This window comes from Mus musculus, chromosome 14 (genome assembly GCF_000001635.26).
Source record: "Mus musculus strain C57BL/6J chromosome 14, GRCm38.p6 C57BL/6J".
NCBI lineage: Eukaryota > Metazoa > Chordata > Mammalia > Rodentia > Muridae > Mus > Mus musculus.
Genome location: NC_000080.6, coordinates 118,579,499 through 118,596,392, shown reverse-complemented (window position 1 = coordinate 118,596,392; position 16,894 = coordinate 118,579,499). Strand labels below are relative to the sequence as shown.

General features: G+C 44.2%; 1 protein-coding gene, 1 non-coding gene and 1 pseudogene across 6 annotated transcripts in view; 2 read left to right on the top strand and 1 right to left on the bottom strand.

Annotated features, from left to right (window-relative positions):
- The window catches only part of Abcc4 (ATP-binding cassette, sub-family C (CFTR/MRP), member 4), a 225,165-nt gene that overhangs the window by 111,464 nt on the left and 96,807 nt on the right, over positions 1-16,894 (top strand). For 3 of the 5 annotated variants that reach the window (NM_001163676.1, NM_001033336.3, NM_001163675.1), the window contains one exon: positions 1,485-1,631. In NM_001163676.1, coding sequence (NP_001157148.1) covers positions 1,485-1,631 — 147 coding nt within the window. Of the gene's footprint in view, positions 1-1,484; positions 1,632-2,005; positions 3,364-16,894 lie in introns of those variants that run through there. The other 2 variants (XR_874344.3, XM_006519010.4) reach the window with 2 other exon arrangements.
- Mir6391 (microRNA 6391) lies at positions 3,921-4,024 on the top strand. The gene has a single exon (NR_105815.1). It is a non-coding gene; the product is annotated as a microRNA 6391 (primary transcript).
- On the bottom strand, positions 11,255-11,354 carry Gm23302 (annotated as a pseudogene).

Here is a 16,894-nt window from a genome sequence, read left to right as displayed (position 1 = left end):
AATAGGTCGCTTTAGCTAAATCTTATATCATTATATGAATGGGCAGGGGGATTAGAAACGGATCCCCACCCTGTGGCTTGGATTGTTCCAATTCTGACTGAATAAGCCCAGGCCTTTATTGAACTTGGATGGAATCCTCTGGCAGCAAGGCCCCCCAAATAAAATCATTATCCCCTCACAGGTATGCAAAGCTCCCTACAGCACACTGCTCATCTCTCGGGCTTCACTAATTACCGAAGAGGGAAGCTAAGCAGGGAGAGGCCCAGTGTGCAGGAATTAAAACTCCTTCTCTTTCCTACCTTGAGACCAACAATGTTATCACGTCTCCGACTGTGTGATTCATTTAACATTTGGTTTGCCCGACTAATATTAACACCCCACTCTGTTTTCACAAGAGTGCTTGGAAAAAGTATAGAGTTAGTTTTCAAAAGAAAATCCTCATCTAAAATTTCAAGTGTTCCCACGGGAGACAGGCTTTCCTTGGCTTGCACGAATTACCGCTGTTAGAAGCCATTCACCCAGGTTTAGAACTTACTTTGTTGACGTCTCCCTAAGAAACCTAAATCCACTGACTGGTTACCGTCCCTACCGGCAGACTGTGCGAACCCTAAAGGGAAATAGATCCATTATCTATTCAAGTAGCCTGGGCGGCCAAGGAAAACGCAGCTGTATGGAGTTTTAGAATTAAGTAGCTCCAGGGGTTAATGCTGCTTCATTAGAAGGCAACATGTTTACCACATCAGCTCTTCCCGGTCTTTGTAGCAGTGTGAGCTACAAGCTAATGGAAACTAGGGAAGCAGAGTTAGGGGGTAGCTCAGGATAGAATGCTTGCCTCCTGTGTGTAGCATGACACAGCACACCATGCCTCTCCACTTCCTATCCGTGCAGAATGGTTCAAGAATGCCTTAATGCAACACAGAGTTTGAACACTGCTCATTTAAACTGTGATATGTTTCCATGAGACATGCATTGAGTGACTAGTTTACTATTTAGTTATCTTATGTTAAAACATGATTTGTATGTTCTCACAATTCAACCGTTTCAAAGTTTTCCTGTGTGTAAGCCAATGTGATATTTTCAAATTCTTTAAAGCCACTCAGGGGGTTTACTACAAGGAGGGTTTACCGGTCTGACCCTCTTCCCGGGGAGCACCACATGATGGTATCAGAACCCACCACAGTGCTAGATTGGGGGACTTGTAAATACCAGCTGGGATATGCAGGCAGAAATCTTTCCTCTGAGTGCTTAGTAGGACATGCAATTTGTTTTTAAAGCCTGTAGTTTATACTTTATCTGCACATAGGTATTTTCTATTCAGTAAGAAAAAAAACCACTTAGTTTTTGTCAGTGTGTCTCATAAATGTGCATCGTCTTTATGTAGAACCTAGATGTTTATGGGGAAGATCAGAGATATTTTTATAAACTGTCGGGTTGTAGAAGGAAGTGTGTCATTTCCTCAGGATCCTGGCTTTCCTTTATTTCAGGTCTAACTGCGGTCACCGTCCTTTTTGGCATAGCGAGATCCCTACTGGTGTTCTATATCCTTGTGAACGCTTCCCAGACTTTGCACAACAGGATGTTTGAGTCCATACTGAAGGCTCCCGTGTTGTTCTTCGACAGAAATCCAATCGGTAAGTCAGCCGCCGAGCTCCCCAGTAAATGTGTCTTGTTAAGGCGTGTACTCACGCAACGAGGGTCTGATGGCATTCTGGTCTTTGAGAAAGGAGGAAGTCCCTCTGCGTGTCTGCCCATTCTCTACAGTAAGCTTCCCCAATACTTCTCTCCTCCAATAGCAAATCTACATATCAGCTGCATGGACTTATCTCGGTGTGTGTGTGTGGGGGGGGGCACAGCACACGGGCACTCAGTTTGCACAGTGAGTTGTGAATCCAGTTGTCACTCGGCTCCCAGAGCCCCCCACATAACTTGCGGACAGAGTGTAGTCGCACAGTTTCTAAGACACCTACTGCATGTACACAACATTGGCCTGTACCCCCTTTTAAAGAGTCTCACTAGAAGGACCGCCCTCTGAGCCGGAAATGAGGGGCTGTGTGCTTGCTTCTTGTCTTGGGGGCGACCATTCCTTTCGTGAACTGTGCGGACTTCGACCTGACTGATAATGAAGATAAGTCTAAAACCCCCAAAGTGTGATCACCCCTTAGTAAATTTTATTTTATCTTGTTTATTTTGATATAACATAAATATATTCGTTATTTGGTATTTTTAGGTAGTATCTTGCTACTGTAGCCCTGGGCAGACTGGAAGTCACTATGTAGCCCAGGCTGACCCTGAACTGATGAAGCCCTGGGCAGACTGGAAGTCACTATGTAGCCCAGGCTGACCCTGAACTGATGAAGCCCTGGGCAGCCTGGAAGTCACTATGTAGCCCAGGCTGACCCTGAACTGATGACAACTCTCTTGTCTTTTCCTCACAAGTACTGAGACGCTGGCATGCACCACAACATTCGTTTTAACACTGTCTTAAAAATGAACAGCAACCCCCACTTTCCTTCTCCATAACCTTAAACTCTGTGGCTTATAAGTACGCGTTTGTTGCGTGACATCATGCCTTTGCATGAACGGATAGCGGCCCCCATGATGGTCCTCTGACCCATTTGCTTCTGCAGGAAGCTCCTTGGTCCAAGTTCCTAGAAAGCGTTAGTCATCCTCACAGACCGTGGTCACCTGGGGGTCAGAGGTGGGGCTCGGGCAGCTTTGTTTATGCAGGTGGAAATCAATGGGACCTGTCACGGAGGACTGTGGTAACACAGCCGCCATTAAGGAGCTGCTGGATCAAGAGCAGAGCATTTGCATAGTGTCAGGTGAGCAATTTTTGAAGTAGGATGTGTTGGTGGGAAGTACAGACCCTGGTGCCTGTGGCTGTCTTGGCTCCCTGTGAGAATCACTGGTTAAGGCTGTGGCAGTGCTCATAGGCCGGGTACTCAATGTCCCCGCACCTTGGCATTCACATACGTGAAATGGGGACACTGTCTGTATCTATCATATTTAAAACTAAGACTTAAGCAGGTGAGAGATTTTCAGTGCTCCAAGTGGCTTCAGCCCCACTGTCGGTTCCCAGCGACTGAGAACAGTGACTGGAAGTTCACCGGAAGTGCAGTGTTCTTGCCCGTAGGGTGGAATTCCGACCTTTCCTGTTTTACGTGATTGTTGTGAACCACAGTTGTCACACGCGGTCGGGCTGGGGCTGTGGTCAGAAGTTAGCTGGAGGATTTGCTGCTGTGATCGATGTCGCTGCTCGGCTTAGACCTGAGAGTTATACTTCCACCCGGAACGCTCAGCAGGCAGTGCTCTTCTGTTGTGACTCTGCTCCCGGTCCTACTAACCAGGTGCTTCATGTTCGAGAATCGTAAGCTTTTCCTTGTACCAATTTTCTTATTTATTGAGGGGTTTAGGGCCCAGTCTAAATCCTGGGTAACTAATTTTATGTCAAGTCAGAAGGATTCATTTGGCTTCTCTGTCCTGAGTCTATGAGCAGGATTTTTTTCCTTCAATGAAAACAGAGCCCTAATGAACCCCAAACATAGTCCTTACATGACAGAAATGTAAACACGAATTGTTTACCTCTTTTAGTGGAGTATTTAAAATAAAATACATTTTAAAACTTTTTAAGACTTACGTTTTCATATGAGCAAAATTCTGCACATTTTAAAATGGTGAAGAGACACAGCCTATGGATTATGCTATCTATAGTCTATCTATACCATTAATTATTTATGTACTGCAGCGGTTTATGTAACAAGAATGGGTACAGAAGCATCCTGTTGTGTCATGCCGTCTCGGCTACGCAGCGTGTTGGCTGAGCAATGTAAAGACACAAGCAACGTGTCTTTAGAAGGTGTTGCTTCACAGACAGCTCCCAGGAGCCCCTGAGGTCAGCTGCAGTGCCTCGTCATCTCTGCATCTGGGCATCCTCCCAGAGTCTAGATAATGTGAGGGAACTAGGAAGATGCTTGCCAGCATCCAGTGTCCAGCAAGTGAGGCACGGGAGGACAATGTTACAGAAACGTGAGGTGAGGCCTCATAGCTTTGCCCCTGCAGAGCCCCTCACCACCTCTGATTCTCAGAGACCATGTGCCGTAATTTAGACGTGTCTTGGTCTTACAGTCATGGGACTTGCCATGCTCCCTACTCAGTACTGCTATCTCGTGGCCCATGTCCTCCAGACCCTCCGCTCTGGTGCTGATCAGTGGGTGACCTTTGCCCTTGTCCAGAGACCCAGGTTTTCCTTGGACGCTGCTCAAAACACTGGCTACCGAGCCTTCACCCCAAGTTCACTGAGTGGTACTTAACGGAGAGAGTGAGTGGGGTCAGACCTGAAGATACAGGTTTCTTCTTTTGGCCCGAGATTGCCAAAAGCCAGGTCTCCCCTTTTCCTCTTGATTTCTTTCCTCTTCCTTCTTCTCAGCGCTCCCCACCCCTCTCCTTTGAGGTGACTTAGAGGTGGCTCTTACATCCATTACAGGGCCTCATATCTCAGCTGCAGCCCTGATCTTCCACACCAACATTTACCTTCCATGTGTAGCACTGCAGTTCAAGAAGATGTTTATAAACAAACTCTGGTCAAGGGTGTTAACGCAAGTAGCAACACCCAGCAGGTTTGCTTTGCCAGGGAGCCTGGACCCGGGAACCTGGAGCCTGGAGCCGGGAACTTCTGACACTGAGCACCAGGGGGCAGCGTGAGCTGCAGAATTGCAGGCGCAGAGCCCAGAGCGCTCACCCAGCGAGACCTGGGATTGCTGTTACAGCCTTCTTGGGAAATTCCCCCTTCCTAGTTTCTGCCTTTGTACCTTGTCAGACTCCACAGAAAATGTTAAAAAGCATTTTCTTTTTTGGCCATTTATTGTGACAGAAACATTAGTCAAACCACCGGCAGCCCTCCTCCCAGCCCCTCCGGGGTGCACAGCCTAATTCAGAAGAGTTTTTTTATTTGTGAAGTCACCTACGAGCCCAGTTTCCCTAAGGTGCATTAAAGAAATCCTTACCTGCTTCTTGGGAACACCTACCATTTCAGAGGACACTCCGATTCCCCACTCAACACTAGACGCAGGAGTAGGCGGAAAGGGTCCTCTCGGCTGGATGTATTTGATTCCTATAGGGTCAGTTCTGACTTAGTGCTGTTTTCCTCTCAAAATATGAGGGTTCGGGGGTGGGGAGGGGAGTGGAGGGGGAGAGAGGTGGGAGAGGAGACGATCACTGAATTTGAGGTTGGTTTCCACGATGTCCGAAGCCACAGTCCTTTTTTTCCATCCAGGCACGCAACATCCCCTTTTGCTTTTGGAAACGGGAGAGTGGCTGGTAGTGGTCCCGTCTTCTGCTGCCCAGTTTTGGTCAGGCGCATGGCTGACAGCATCAACTTCAGGTTCACAGAAATCTACTCATTTGTCAGTCTGCGTGGGAGAAAGAGAGTTGCTGGCGCCGGCTGACGGGCTTGTCTGTTTTCTCTGGGAGACACAGCGTTAATCTTGGGGTGGTGGTCAGTGTGTTTATTCACATGGCCGATTTTTCTGCCATGTGCGTGAGCACTGGTGTGTGCAGCATCACATGATGTTAAACAAAAGTATCAATTCCGAGTCACCATTTTTGGTTGAGTATGTGAGAAATAAAATGCTGGAAAAGAGGGGAAAGAAGTACACTGACTTGTGTTATTTAAACATATATTTATATTATATATGTTTAATGTGAATTATATTAAATTGAGAATGTCACCAATAGTCCTAGACTTTAAGAGAGACTTTCTCTTACCCATCCTAATAAAAAAACTCTAGAGATTGCATAGTGATTAAGATTCTCAGCTCGACTGAGTGGGAAATTGGGCTTGTCGATGACATCACAAACATAAACTATTCTGAATTAGGCTCTGCATCCGGGAGGGGCTGGGAGGAGGGCTGTCAGGGAGGAGGGCTGTCAGTGGTCTTAATATTTTCCTGGCTCTCCAGCCCAGAAAGAGAGCGTTCAGAATCTGGGGTAAGTTGCTAAAGAACTCCTGAGGAAGTGAGAAGAGAGTTGAAGCCACATGGGAGTGTACCATCAGAAAGGCTGTCTTGCTGCAGCATTGATGAAACCGATTGTCAACACACCTTGTCTTTGCCAGAAAAGCAAGAGAAGAAAGTCCTCAATAGAGAAGAAATCTAATTGCAGGATACCCGTGTGTTTATTCAGTCCCAGTGACCACTGGAGTTAGTGCTAAATGCATATTTTAACAAGTATAATACAGCACTGTCAAAATTACCTTGACAATAATAGGCCTGTTAAATTATAGCTCTATACATGTGGAGGTAAAATGGCTCTGCTTAGCACACATTAATCTATGCCTGTTCACACAAGTGCTTCTGCTGAGCAGGTAGCATGTTTAAACAAGAAATACTGGTCTTAAAACCTCTGATTTATGGTAGGTGTTTTGACACAGCATCATTCAGGCGATTTACAAGGCACGGCTTCGTGTTAAAATATCTCACCGGAGTCATCATTTGGCACCGACATAAATATTCAGCGGTGGTGCTGGAAACGGGTGAGATGCCCGTTTGTGCCAGATCATCCCCTGTGTTTCCTTTCAAGTGAGATCTGCCGTGGATACAGCTACAAGAGATGACAGTTTCCCTTCCTTGAGAGCGGATGAGCTGTAAGAAGTTGAAAATAAGAATAACGGCGTCTTGACAGCTGCCGTGGACTCATCCTGCCCACGTTGGCTTTAATTCTGGCATAAGGCCCATGGGTTAAAAAAAAAAAAAGAAAAAAGAAAAAAGAAACCAAACAACCCCTTTCCTTGCTTTATGCACATTGTAAAGAATATATTTACATGTACATGAGTTAAGTAAAGAGACCTTTTCTGTTCAAAGGAAGAACTTAGTCATCGGCAGAAAAGCTTTGTTGCAAAACAAAAACACACATTCCCTGTCTCCTTTTTTCCTTGTTAATAATAACAAACGTGAGCGAGTACAGAAGGGTTACATAAAAGATCGCGTTAATCATCGTGATCCTCAATAGCCACGTAAATATTATGTTTTCTGGTTTGAATTGAAATAGCTAATGGTTTGAAGTAGGTGTGGCAATTAATTCCTGTCAAGTTGTCACGTATTAAAAATAATGTTTTTTTTCCACATAACAATGGTTATATGTACTTAAACTCTTATGGGGGGGTGATATTAAGTGATATTTTATGGGCGTTGCCCATTTACTGCTAATAGCATAATAAAAGCCTTTGTTATAAGTTTAAATAGTTACATAGTTACATACATCTGATTGCGGTTGTTATTTAATCAGTGATCTCTCTAACTGACATGATTATAGTACTTTTCTACAGCTGGTACACATTACACTGTTTTAGTGTACGGTTTTAAACCTGCTAAAATGTTCCTATTGCTCTTTATTTGTGGATTTTCTCCATGATAAATTGGGCATGGAAATACTAGCAGGTGAGTATCACACACACACACACACACACACACACACACACACACACACACACACAGAGAGAGAGACAGAGACAGAGACAGAGAGAGAGAGAGAACGAGCTAGCTTTGTGTTCACAGTTGTCAAATAGAACATTTAGAACATAAGATTTGGGGAGCTGCTAACTTGTTCAAAATGATGATCATGTTGTATTACAGAAAGTTAAAAGGATGACATTTTGCTTAATTATTTCAAATTATTTTCCACTAAGGCATATATTAAATATTACATGCATATTTATATTTCATCCTTGTCCACTCTATCATAAATGTTACTCATTTTGCAATGAACAAAACTCGGGGGAAAAATCTCAATATTGGCATCATTGAGCCTGTGACATTTTATCTCACATAAAGTATATATATATTTTTTTGGTCTTCTATCCAGTTTATCATAGTTCTTGTTAGAATGATAGTTATTCTTTATAGTATTTAGTATGTGAGTTAATGCTAGCCTTGTGAATGTCTTCTGTGAAGGCGGATAGTTCTATGCCTACGATGTTAAGTGTGTCATCTACTGTGAGCCATCCAGTGATTTGGGATCTGTGCTGTTTGAGTTTCCAGCTCATTTAGAGCTCGGCATGTGTGCATTCCTTGGCCATTGCCTTCTGGGATTGAAGGTGCAAGGTCCTACAGTGTTGTATTTTGAAAGATTTCTCCCCAATGCTAGTTCTAGAGCCAGAAGTGCTTCGAGCAAAAATTATATTGAGGAATGTTCATAATGTAAGTTCCGCTTTTGTGCAACATTTCCAGAGAAAATGGGTTGGAGTTCTGTACCAAGTTCATCATGAATAAATATTGAAGCTAGGGGTAGTCTGGCTGGAATAAAGCATAGTATGGGGTATTGTGTGGAAGTCAGTAAGGACTAGAATTCTGTTTGCTTGCTTTTTTTTTATAGTTAAAAATCCATGTCTTGTGTTAGCTTTGTGCTTCCTGCTGTCTTCAAACGTACCTGTTATTTCATCACCACATTTCCCTGACTCAAGATCGGGCACTTTGTACTTGATGAGTAAACGCATATTGGTTTGATAGAGCAGGCGAAAGCTTTGTAGGTGCAGTCTCATCTCCCCAAACTACGCCCAGGGAGAACAATGGAGATTGATGGTCATTAGGATATGACCGCAGCCTTTTGTTTTATAGTTAGCGCATGTATGGAATCAAGCTCTGCTTTCCTGAGAGCAGCTGACAAGAGATCACAGATAGATCACTCTAGACCGAGTCCACAGAGTGGGAGGGCCCGGATGGAAAAGCCAACACTGGTTCCTCAGAAGCTGTGATTCATAATCTATGATTCTGGCCCCTAGATGTTTACCAACTGAGGAGAGGAAAGGTCAAACACCCAATAAAGTTCGTGAAAGGGGACTTTTAGCCTTCCCATAACTTGGGGTTTGGGTTGCTTTCATAGTTGTGTTTTATAAACTGTGTGGCCCAACGAAACAGGTGAAAACGCATCTGTTTTAAGACTTGGGCCGAGTAGAGGGTGGGAGGTTAAGGCAGACTGAGGTTCTCTGCTCTTATCTGGAGGGGCCACAGACCAGTGATTGATTGCTTCAGTCCCCCGGCCTCGGCCTCCAACAAGTAAGCAGAGGAGTTTCTTTTCTCCTCAGGCATCTGTTGGTTATCTTCTATGGACCTCTATTAAATCTCATCTTCACAAGCATAAGCCTAAATAGCCCTAGACAACAAATTATTTTTTAAAAAACATAAAAATAACCCAGACACTGTTCTTTGATTCGGCATAGTACTGACACAATTGGAAATTTCCAGTTGTGGGTGGAGCTCTAGATTCACACAGGCCCCTAACTCATTCCCATCCATGGCCTCAGAGTGGATCTCTTCAGCATCTGTGACATCAGTGACTGGCTCTGATGTCATGAGGTTTCCAAAAGTTCTTCTCCTGGTACTTCAGGGTGAATTGTTTTCAAACTGGAACCATGCTGGTGGGAGGATGGAGTTTGGAGACTTGAGTACATGATTCTGTATTTAAGATCACAATTATTGAGTTATAGCAGACTCAGAAGGCTCTACTCTGACCCAGACACTTTCCTGATCCACCAGAGAAGTCAACATGCAACAGCTTAAACCAGGAACCGGGCAGGGGCGTCCCTTTATGAAGACTTGTGTGCACTCTATGCCTTCTAGAAGTCTCAACAGGAAATAGAATACAAGCAATGATATTTTCCTCTCTTAGTAATATTATCTTGCAATCAGCCATAATCCATTGAGTATTCTCATTCTTGGAAACCAGGATTAATCTTTGAGGGGAAAAATCCCCCTCTTTAAGTAGAAGCCCTTTAATATCTAGAAGAAAAACTTGACAAGCTTCAAAGTGCATTTTGAGTGGAAGTTTATTAAAATGCTGTGGTTGTGTAGAAAGCTATCGCACAATCAAGTTCTCCGGTCTGGAAATTCTTTTGCTTTCATTTCTTTCTTTCTTTCTTTTTTTTTTCTTTACATTTGCATTTTAATAGATTGTATCACGTGGGCAAATGTTTCAACCTCCTGAACACCTGGAAAGTCTATTTTAGACTTGCTCTGGGTGTTTGGAAATCTTTAGCCAGACGTTATTCAGCATGCAGTCAGTGTCATCCAGGTGGGAAAATCCTGCCTGCAGGTCTGCCTTTGCTGCAGAGTGGAGCACCGTGCAGCTTGTGGGAAAACATCCTTAGAACAGGTAGCCCTGCCCGGGGTGGGGGGCGGCAACCCCTCCTCCTCACTTTGGGATTAGTGGATAGCTTCCGATTTCTCACTGAACTTAAAGCAGAAGTTTAGAGATTTTTGGCTCAATGGCTGGACTCCTTTTGAGCTCAGGGAAGCCTAGGATCTGATCTAGAGATCAGAGGCCCAGTTAAGAACAGCGGCAGCCGGTACCTAGGACATTTGCAAAGCTACTTCAGTGCCAGGGTATTTGTTCTGACATATATTTTGTCACGCGTATAATTGCACACATGTAGATCATCTGTGCTTTATGGCATAGTCAGAGCCCTGGTTAATACATTTTCATTACTTTTAAGTACATAGGAGTAGAAGAACAATCCCGTCTCAAAACAGAATAAAACAAAAGAAAACAATCCAACAAGAATAGATGCACAAGGAAACACTGCTTTCTTGTAAGTCATCATGACCAATTTTACAGGGGGCTGGAGCAATGGCTCCGCAGTTGACAGCATCAGTGGCTCCCGCAGAGGACCTGGGATTGGTTTCCAGTCTGTGACCGACTCACCAACCTCTCTGACCCCAGTTCTAGGGTAATCAATGCTTGCTTCTGACCTCTGCAGGTGTTGCGTACATACATGCAGGGGTCATACATGTACATACAAACACTCATACACATAACAGTTTTAGATAATTAAAAGAAAAATTTCTTCTGTTAGAGACAGAATGGTCTAGAATCATGAAATTAACTGGGGGCAGGGCAGTGTGTGGACTATAAATTTATTTTTCCTTTTTTGGAGAACAAGATAGTATTGACATATTAAAAACTGTATCTCATGCTAGTCTGAATCTCTCTAAACTCCATATTGTTTATCATAAAGATGAGAGTTAAACATGGTTTAGTGTGTACCATAGACTGAAGTTCTCATCAGTACCAACTTTTCCCTTTTTTGTCCATCCATCCGTCTGTCTGTACGTCCATCTTTCCTGTTTTTTTGTTTGTTTGTTTGTTTGAGACAGGGTGTTTCTGTGTAGCCCTGGCTGTCCTGGAACAGCTTTTTGACTGGGCTGACCTTGAACTCACAGAGATCTGCTTGCCTCTGCCTCCTGAGTGCTGGAGTTAAGTGGAAAAGAATATGGACCTCTTCATGAATTCGCATGCCTTCCTTGCACGGGGACCATGCTGATCTCTGTATCGTTCCAAGTTTAGCATATGGGCTGCCAAAGCCTTCGCATGGTGCTGGTCTTCATGTGGCCATGTTGGTGTGAGGAAAAGTGACTGCATTCCTTCCCTGTGGTGGTGATCATGTGGCGGGCACTGGAAAGTCATTCTCCCTTGACTTTCAGACTAAATAAGTGGGTGTTGACATCACCAGCCAAGCCAGCATGATGAGAGGGGGCACTGTGTAATCTAGACATCAGCTGGTTATCACAAATCCAGATCGACTCCTCTTCCTTTAGGAGTCATCCGGTCTGTAGGCCAGGCAAGTACATCCAGTGCTTCTTCCATAACTCAGGAGCTCCATGCGAAGAGCTTCCGCTTCCTCCACGCCACATTGTCTGAGCGAGCATCCTTCATCCGCACTCCAGAAGCTGTAGGAGATGAAAGCTTTTTTTTTAGTTGAGCTTTCAGGAATGTTTCTAAAATGTTCTTTATTAGAATCACCAAGTGCTAAGATGACAGGTCAAACTGTGAGCTTTTGGGCTGCAGAACGGGGCCACCTCAGTTTTGGATAGATATTGCACATCATCTTTTTTTTTTTTTTTTTTTTTTGTTTTTTGAGACAGGGTTTCTCTGTGTAGCCTTGGCTGTCCTGGAACTCACTTTGTAGACCAGGCTGGCCTCGAACTCAGACATTTGCCTGCCTCTGCCTCCCGAGTGCTGGGATTGAAGGTGCGTGCCACCACGCCTGGCTGCACATCATCTTTTAACCCCCTCCATCCTCACATCGGCTTTTGATTGGGCGTCAGAGTGGACAGAACACTGGTTGTCGACTAGGATGTTCTGGGTTGAAGCAGCTGTCCTCAGTGGCGCTCATGGTCCCGTGCGTGTGTGAGATTTCGTTTCTCATGATACCATGTGTTTTATATCATTTCCTTCTGTTAAAGGTGTATAAGGCAGAAACTTTGGAAATGAACCAATGGGTAGGTTTACCCAGCAGGAACTGCAATGACCCCTCCTTAATTTCCCTGTGGTGACTGCGAGCCAAGGTAGTATGTGGTGAAGAACATAACTTTGGAGGCTACCTACCTGTCTGCAGATCACAGCCTCATGCATGCCAGACTATGAGGCCTTCTCAAACTGCTTCCAACACCATAAGTAGCATGGGATTGATAGAACTCTGTGTGTGTGTGCTTGCGAATATGTGGATGTGTGTGATGTGAGACACTGCCTGGTTCATAGGTAATTAAAATTGATTGGTTGAATTTTTCTTTTTTGACTGTTAAAAGATGACATGATACAATTTTAGGGATTTTCCTCCCTCCGACTGACAAATTCTAAATCAATAGCCTAGGAAGATAGCTTAGTTCCTTTTCTGTTACTGTGATAAAACACCAGAACTGCCAACAACGTAGGGAAGAGAAGGTTTATTTTGACCTATGGTTCCGGAGGAGTAAGAGTTTGTCTCAGAGTGGGGAGGAGCAGCAACCAACAGCAGAGGGGGCGTGGCAGCTGGACCGGGAAGTGAGAGCTCACACCTTCAAAGGCAGGTATGAGGCAGACACTGTGACCTGGAAGTGGCATATGATTTAAATTCTCAAAGCCCACCCCCCAGTGACGAACTTCCTCCCCAGACAGTGCCACCAGCTAGGGCCCAGGCGTTCAAATACCTGGGTCTGTTGTAGACATTTCTCCTTGAAACCGTTATACACGTTCCCATACGCAGCGGGTTTGCGGGAAGCGTGCTGTCTTGGCTTTATGGAAAAGCAGATCACCTCAGACGAACAAGCCTCAAACGAAACCGGCATTGTGTGGCTTTGTTGCTTTGCGTGTTTTGTTTTTGTTTTTGTTTTCAATGGGGCTTAGCTTCATTCCAGAGTTCACTTTAAACTTAATTTGGTTTTACAATGAGAGCTCAATTTTGCATGTAAGTACCAAACATCTGGTTTACTTTTTGTTTGAAGATGATATGACTGAAGTTCTGTACAGAAGTCTATTTGCAATTAAGGAAAGACGGTTTGAAATTCTATAATTGAGTTCTATTTAAATGGCACTTTGGAATCATTCCAGGTGAGAGGATGGTTGTACTTCCTCGGAGTGGGAGAAACTTCTTCTTTTTTTTTTTTTCCTTTTTTAACACTATTGGCAGTTAAAATGTAGAGCTTCTATGTATTCACCTTTTGCAAAAAGCGTGAAAAATGACAAATTTCACAAGTGAAATCTAAAGTTGACCCAAGGCAGTTTTAGATTGTTGGGCCTTCAAATTTTATTCCTGGGATGTTTTTAGAGACATTCTGTGGTTTGTTCACTGCAGTTAATTCTGGGCACTCCTTCTCCATGTCTGTCAAGCGGTCGTTCTGACGCTTCAAAACTTCCTCTTGCGCAAAATACAGTTACGGCAGCCTGAGAAGAAAATGAGATTTCTAGTTGGTTCTTCGAAGCTCTGGGTTATCTTTTTAGAACATTGAAGGGTGTAATAAATCAAACAGGGCAAATATAACTTTCTACTATGTCGACTGCCCCATTAGCATCAATAAGCCAGCAATTTAGATGCCATAAACTACTGGCTGATTCTAATACCCTTGAGAGATATCCAGATACATAGCTCTGGGTGGAGAGATCTAACAGAAAAGTGCTTGCTGTTTTGCTGCCAGTGCTGAAGGTGTGTCTGCAGGTGGGGAGCCCCTGGCCAGGCTCTTCAAGAGGGGAAGTCAACATTAGTCATGTCAGAGTCTCCATCACCAGCTCTGTGCTGACATTTGGTGACCCTGTCACACTATAGGATTTCTTTAGAAATAATTGGAAAGAATTTTTTTTTTAGATTTATTTATTTATTATACACTGTAGTTGTCTTCAGACACTCCAGAAGGAGGAGTCAGATCTCATTATGGATGGTTGTGAGCCACCATGTGGTTGCTGGGATTTGAACTCAAGACCTTCAGAAGAGCAGTCAGAGCTCCTAACCGCTGAGCCATCTCTCCAGGCCCTGGAAAGAAGTTTTTTAAGTTAAGAAAAAGCTAAGAAACCCCTAAAGCCGACAGGTTGTGGAAAGATACCGAAGGGTTTCACAGCATTTCCCTGCCCATTCCTTTGATGTCTCAGAGATCAGTCCTATGACGGGTTGTGTCTGTTGGCAATGACAAATCTAGCTTCTTATCAAACCGTGGATCGGCCGAGAGTGGGACAGATTTGGCCTCCTTCCCTGTGTCCTGTCACTTAACAGCAGGCTTCGTTCATTTATTTTGGCAACTTAAACTTCTCCAAATGTTGTCAGTTTCCTTATCTCCCTTCACCTGCTGTCTTAACAATGACAACAGAAAACAAAACACTTACCCTGGTCTCTGACTCCCGAGGGTCTGCCATGTGGGTGCACAATTCCTCTTGTTCTCTTGTCCAGGCCTCTTGGTACTGTCCCCATTCATTTACTTGAGGGTTGAAAAAAACCAAAAAAACAAAAAACCTTAAAGAACAAGATTCCCACGAATCGTTAATTACAGTGAGAATTTCAGCTCAACATTTACTAACCTCTCAGCATGTCTGTGTCCTAGGAATTTGGAGAATACTGGATAGTGTATTCTCTGTTCTCCACGGATATCTTTTCTGTTTATTTTGGGCATGTACATGTGTGGTGTATGAAACCGTTTGTGTATGTGTGGTCGAGTACGTGTGGTGGTCAGAGGTCAATCACTCTCTCTTATTTTTTGAGACAGTCTTTCACCAAACCTGGAACTTACCAATTTGGTGACATTGCTACCTTGTCTGGCCAGCAGGCCTGGGGGGGTGGGGGTGGGGAGGGGGAAGGGGGCACAAGTCTCTGCCTTGCCACCACCTACCCACTGATGCTGGAGTTACTGATGCACAGCACTGTGCTTGACTGGAGTTACTGGTGCACAGCGCTGCGCTTTGGGGACCTGGAGTCCACCCCTCATGCCTGCCTGGCAGGTGCTTCAGTGCCCAACACTCTCAGCACCTCCTTGTTCATTTTCTAAAGATGTCTTACTAATACCCGTGGATCACCACGATCCAACTGTAGTAACATTTCTCTTTTCTGGTAAAAATTGAATTATTTCTTCTCAAGTGAGGGTGGGAGTCATAGCAATCGGAAATACATTAACATTCTCTAAAACTTGTGTGGGCTTAGCAGCCCACCACTCACCCACTAGGAATCTAACAGGCTGTGCTCCAGAATGTGACATGTTTGTTGAAATTACAAAGTCTACCTTGAGTCTAGTGTGGAAGTGAGTGAGAGGCATTTCAGCTTCTCCATTCCTGCTTTCCTTATTCTGTCCAGTCGACTCTTGCCTCCTTGTTTGTATCAGTCTTCGAAAGGATTTTATATTTGGAAATGAATTATTTCTAAAGCCACGAGAGAAAGAAAACTGTCATGGAGGAAGAGCTGCTGTTTCTGGATGACAGATGACAACTTCTGTCTTATGCCTCTCCATTTTCTTGGGTCATTCCCCAGTATATTACCCAACCTGCATGTATGTGTGTGCATATGCCTGCCTGCCTTCCTGCCTGCCTGTCTGTCTGTGTGTGCACATGTACATGCCAAGGGCACACAGCTGGATCTTACTGTACTGCTCTGACCGCACTTGAATGTCTTGCCTGGAATGGTCCTACTACAAACCCCAGGTGTATGCCACCATGCCAAGTTTTTATAACTTTATGACCAACCAACCAACATGTCAGAAAAGTGTTAGCTCTGAGATGTATAACATTTGCTATTGTGCAGGTGACTTAGAACCATGCTTACATACTGCCATGAGATGTTCTTTTTTTTTTTTTCCTGAGCTGCATTTTTGAGTGGGAACACTGGAATATTTGTTGTAATCTTTTAAAAAATATAGACATAGAACACAAATTTTCGTGGCTCGTTCCTATAATCCCAGCACTTGAAAAGTTAAAGCAGGAGGGTTGCCTGGGTTCAGGGTCAGCCTTGTGCGTGCATGTGTGCACAGTGTGTGTGTGTGTGTGTGTGTGTGTGTGTAGAGATCAGGGGGAAGAAAACAGGAAAAACAATTTCAAATCTTATTAAAGTGTTATTATCAACTGTTCTAAAACATCCATAAAGACAAATTAAGCACAACTGCATATTCTTCTAGAGCTCTTTAAGTGGCCTATTAGAAATGCAGTATAATGTTTACTAGGATTAATTTTCATAGATTATTATTATATTTATTTATTTTGTATTGGTAGTGAGTGTGTGGAGTTCAGAAGATAACTTCTAGTACTTGGCTCTCTTTTCATCATGTGGGTCCTGGGGACTGAACTCGATCATCAGCTTTAGTGACAAACACCTGTCCCCACAGAATGGAGATTTCAGAAGGTCCTTATTGGAGGAACTGAGGTCAAACACTGGTGGTCATTTTACAATTCCATGCGCCTGTTCTCTAGGCCCACAGAAACGGGAGAAGCACAGGGCGAAGTCACTTCTCGGTCTGGTCAGGGTGAACCTCCTTAGTGCAGATATTTTGATGTCAGACTTGGGGGCACCAGGGCTCACAGTGATGGATGACTCCTGGGGGTGACTCACGGGGAAGGCTCACAGCGATGGCAGCCGAGAGTCGCGGTGTACAGATGCGGAAGGATCCCACAGACAGACCCA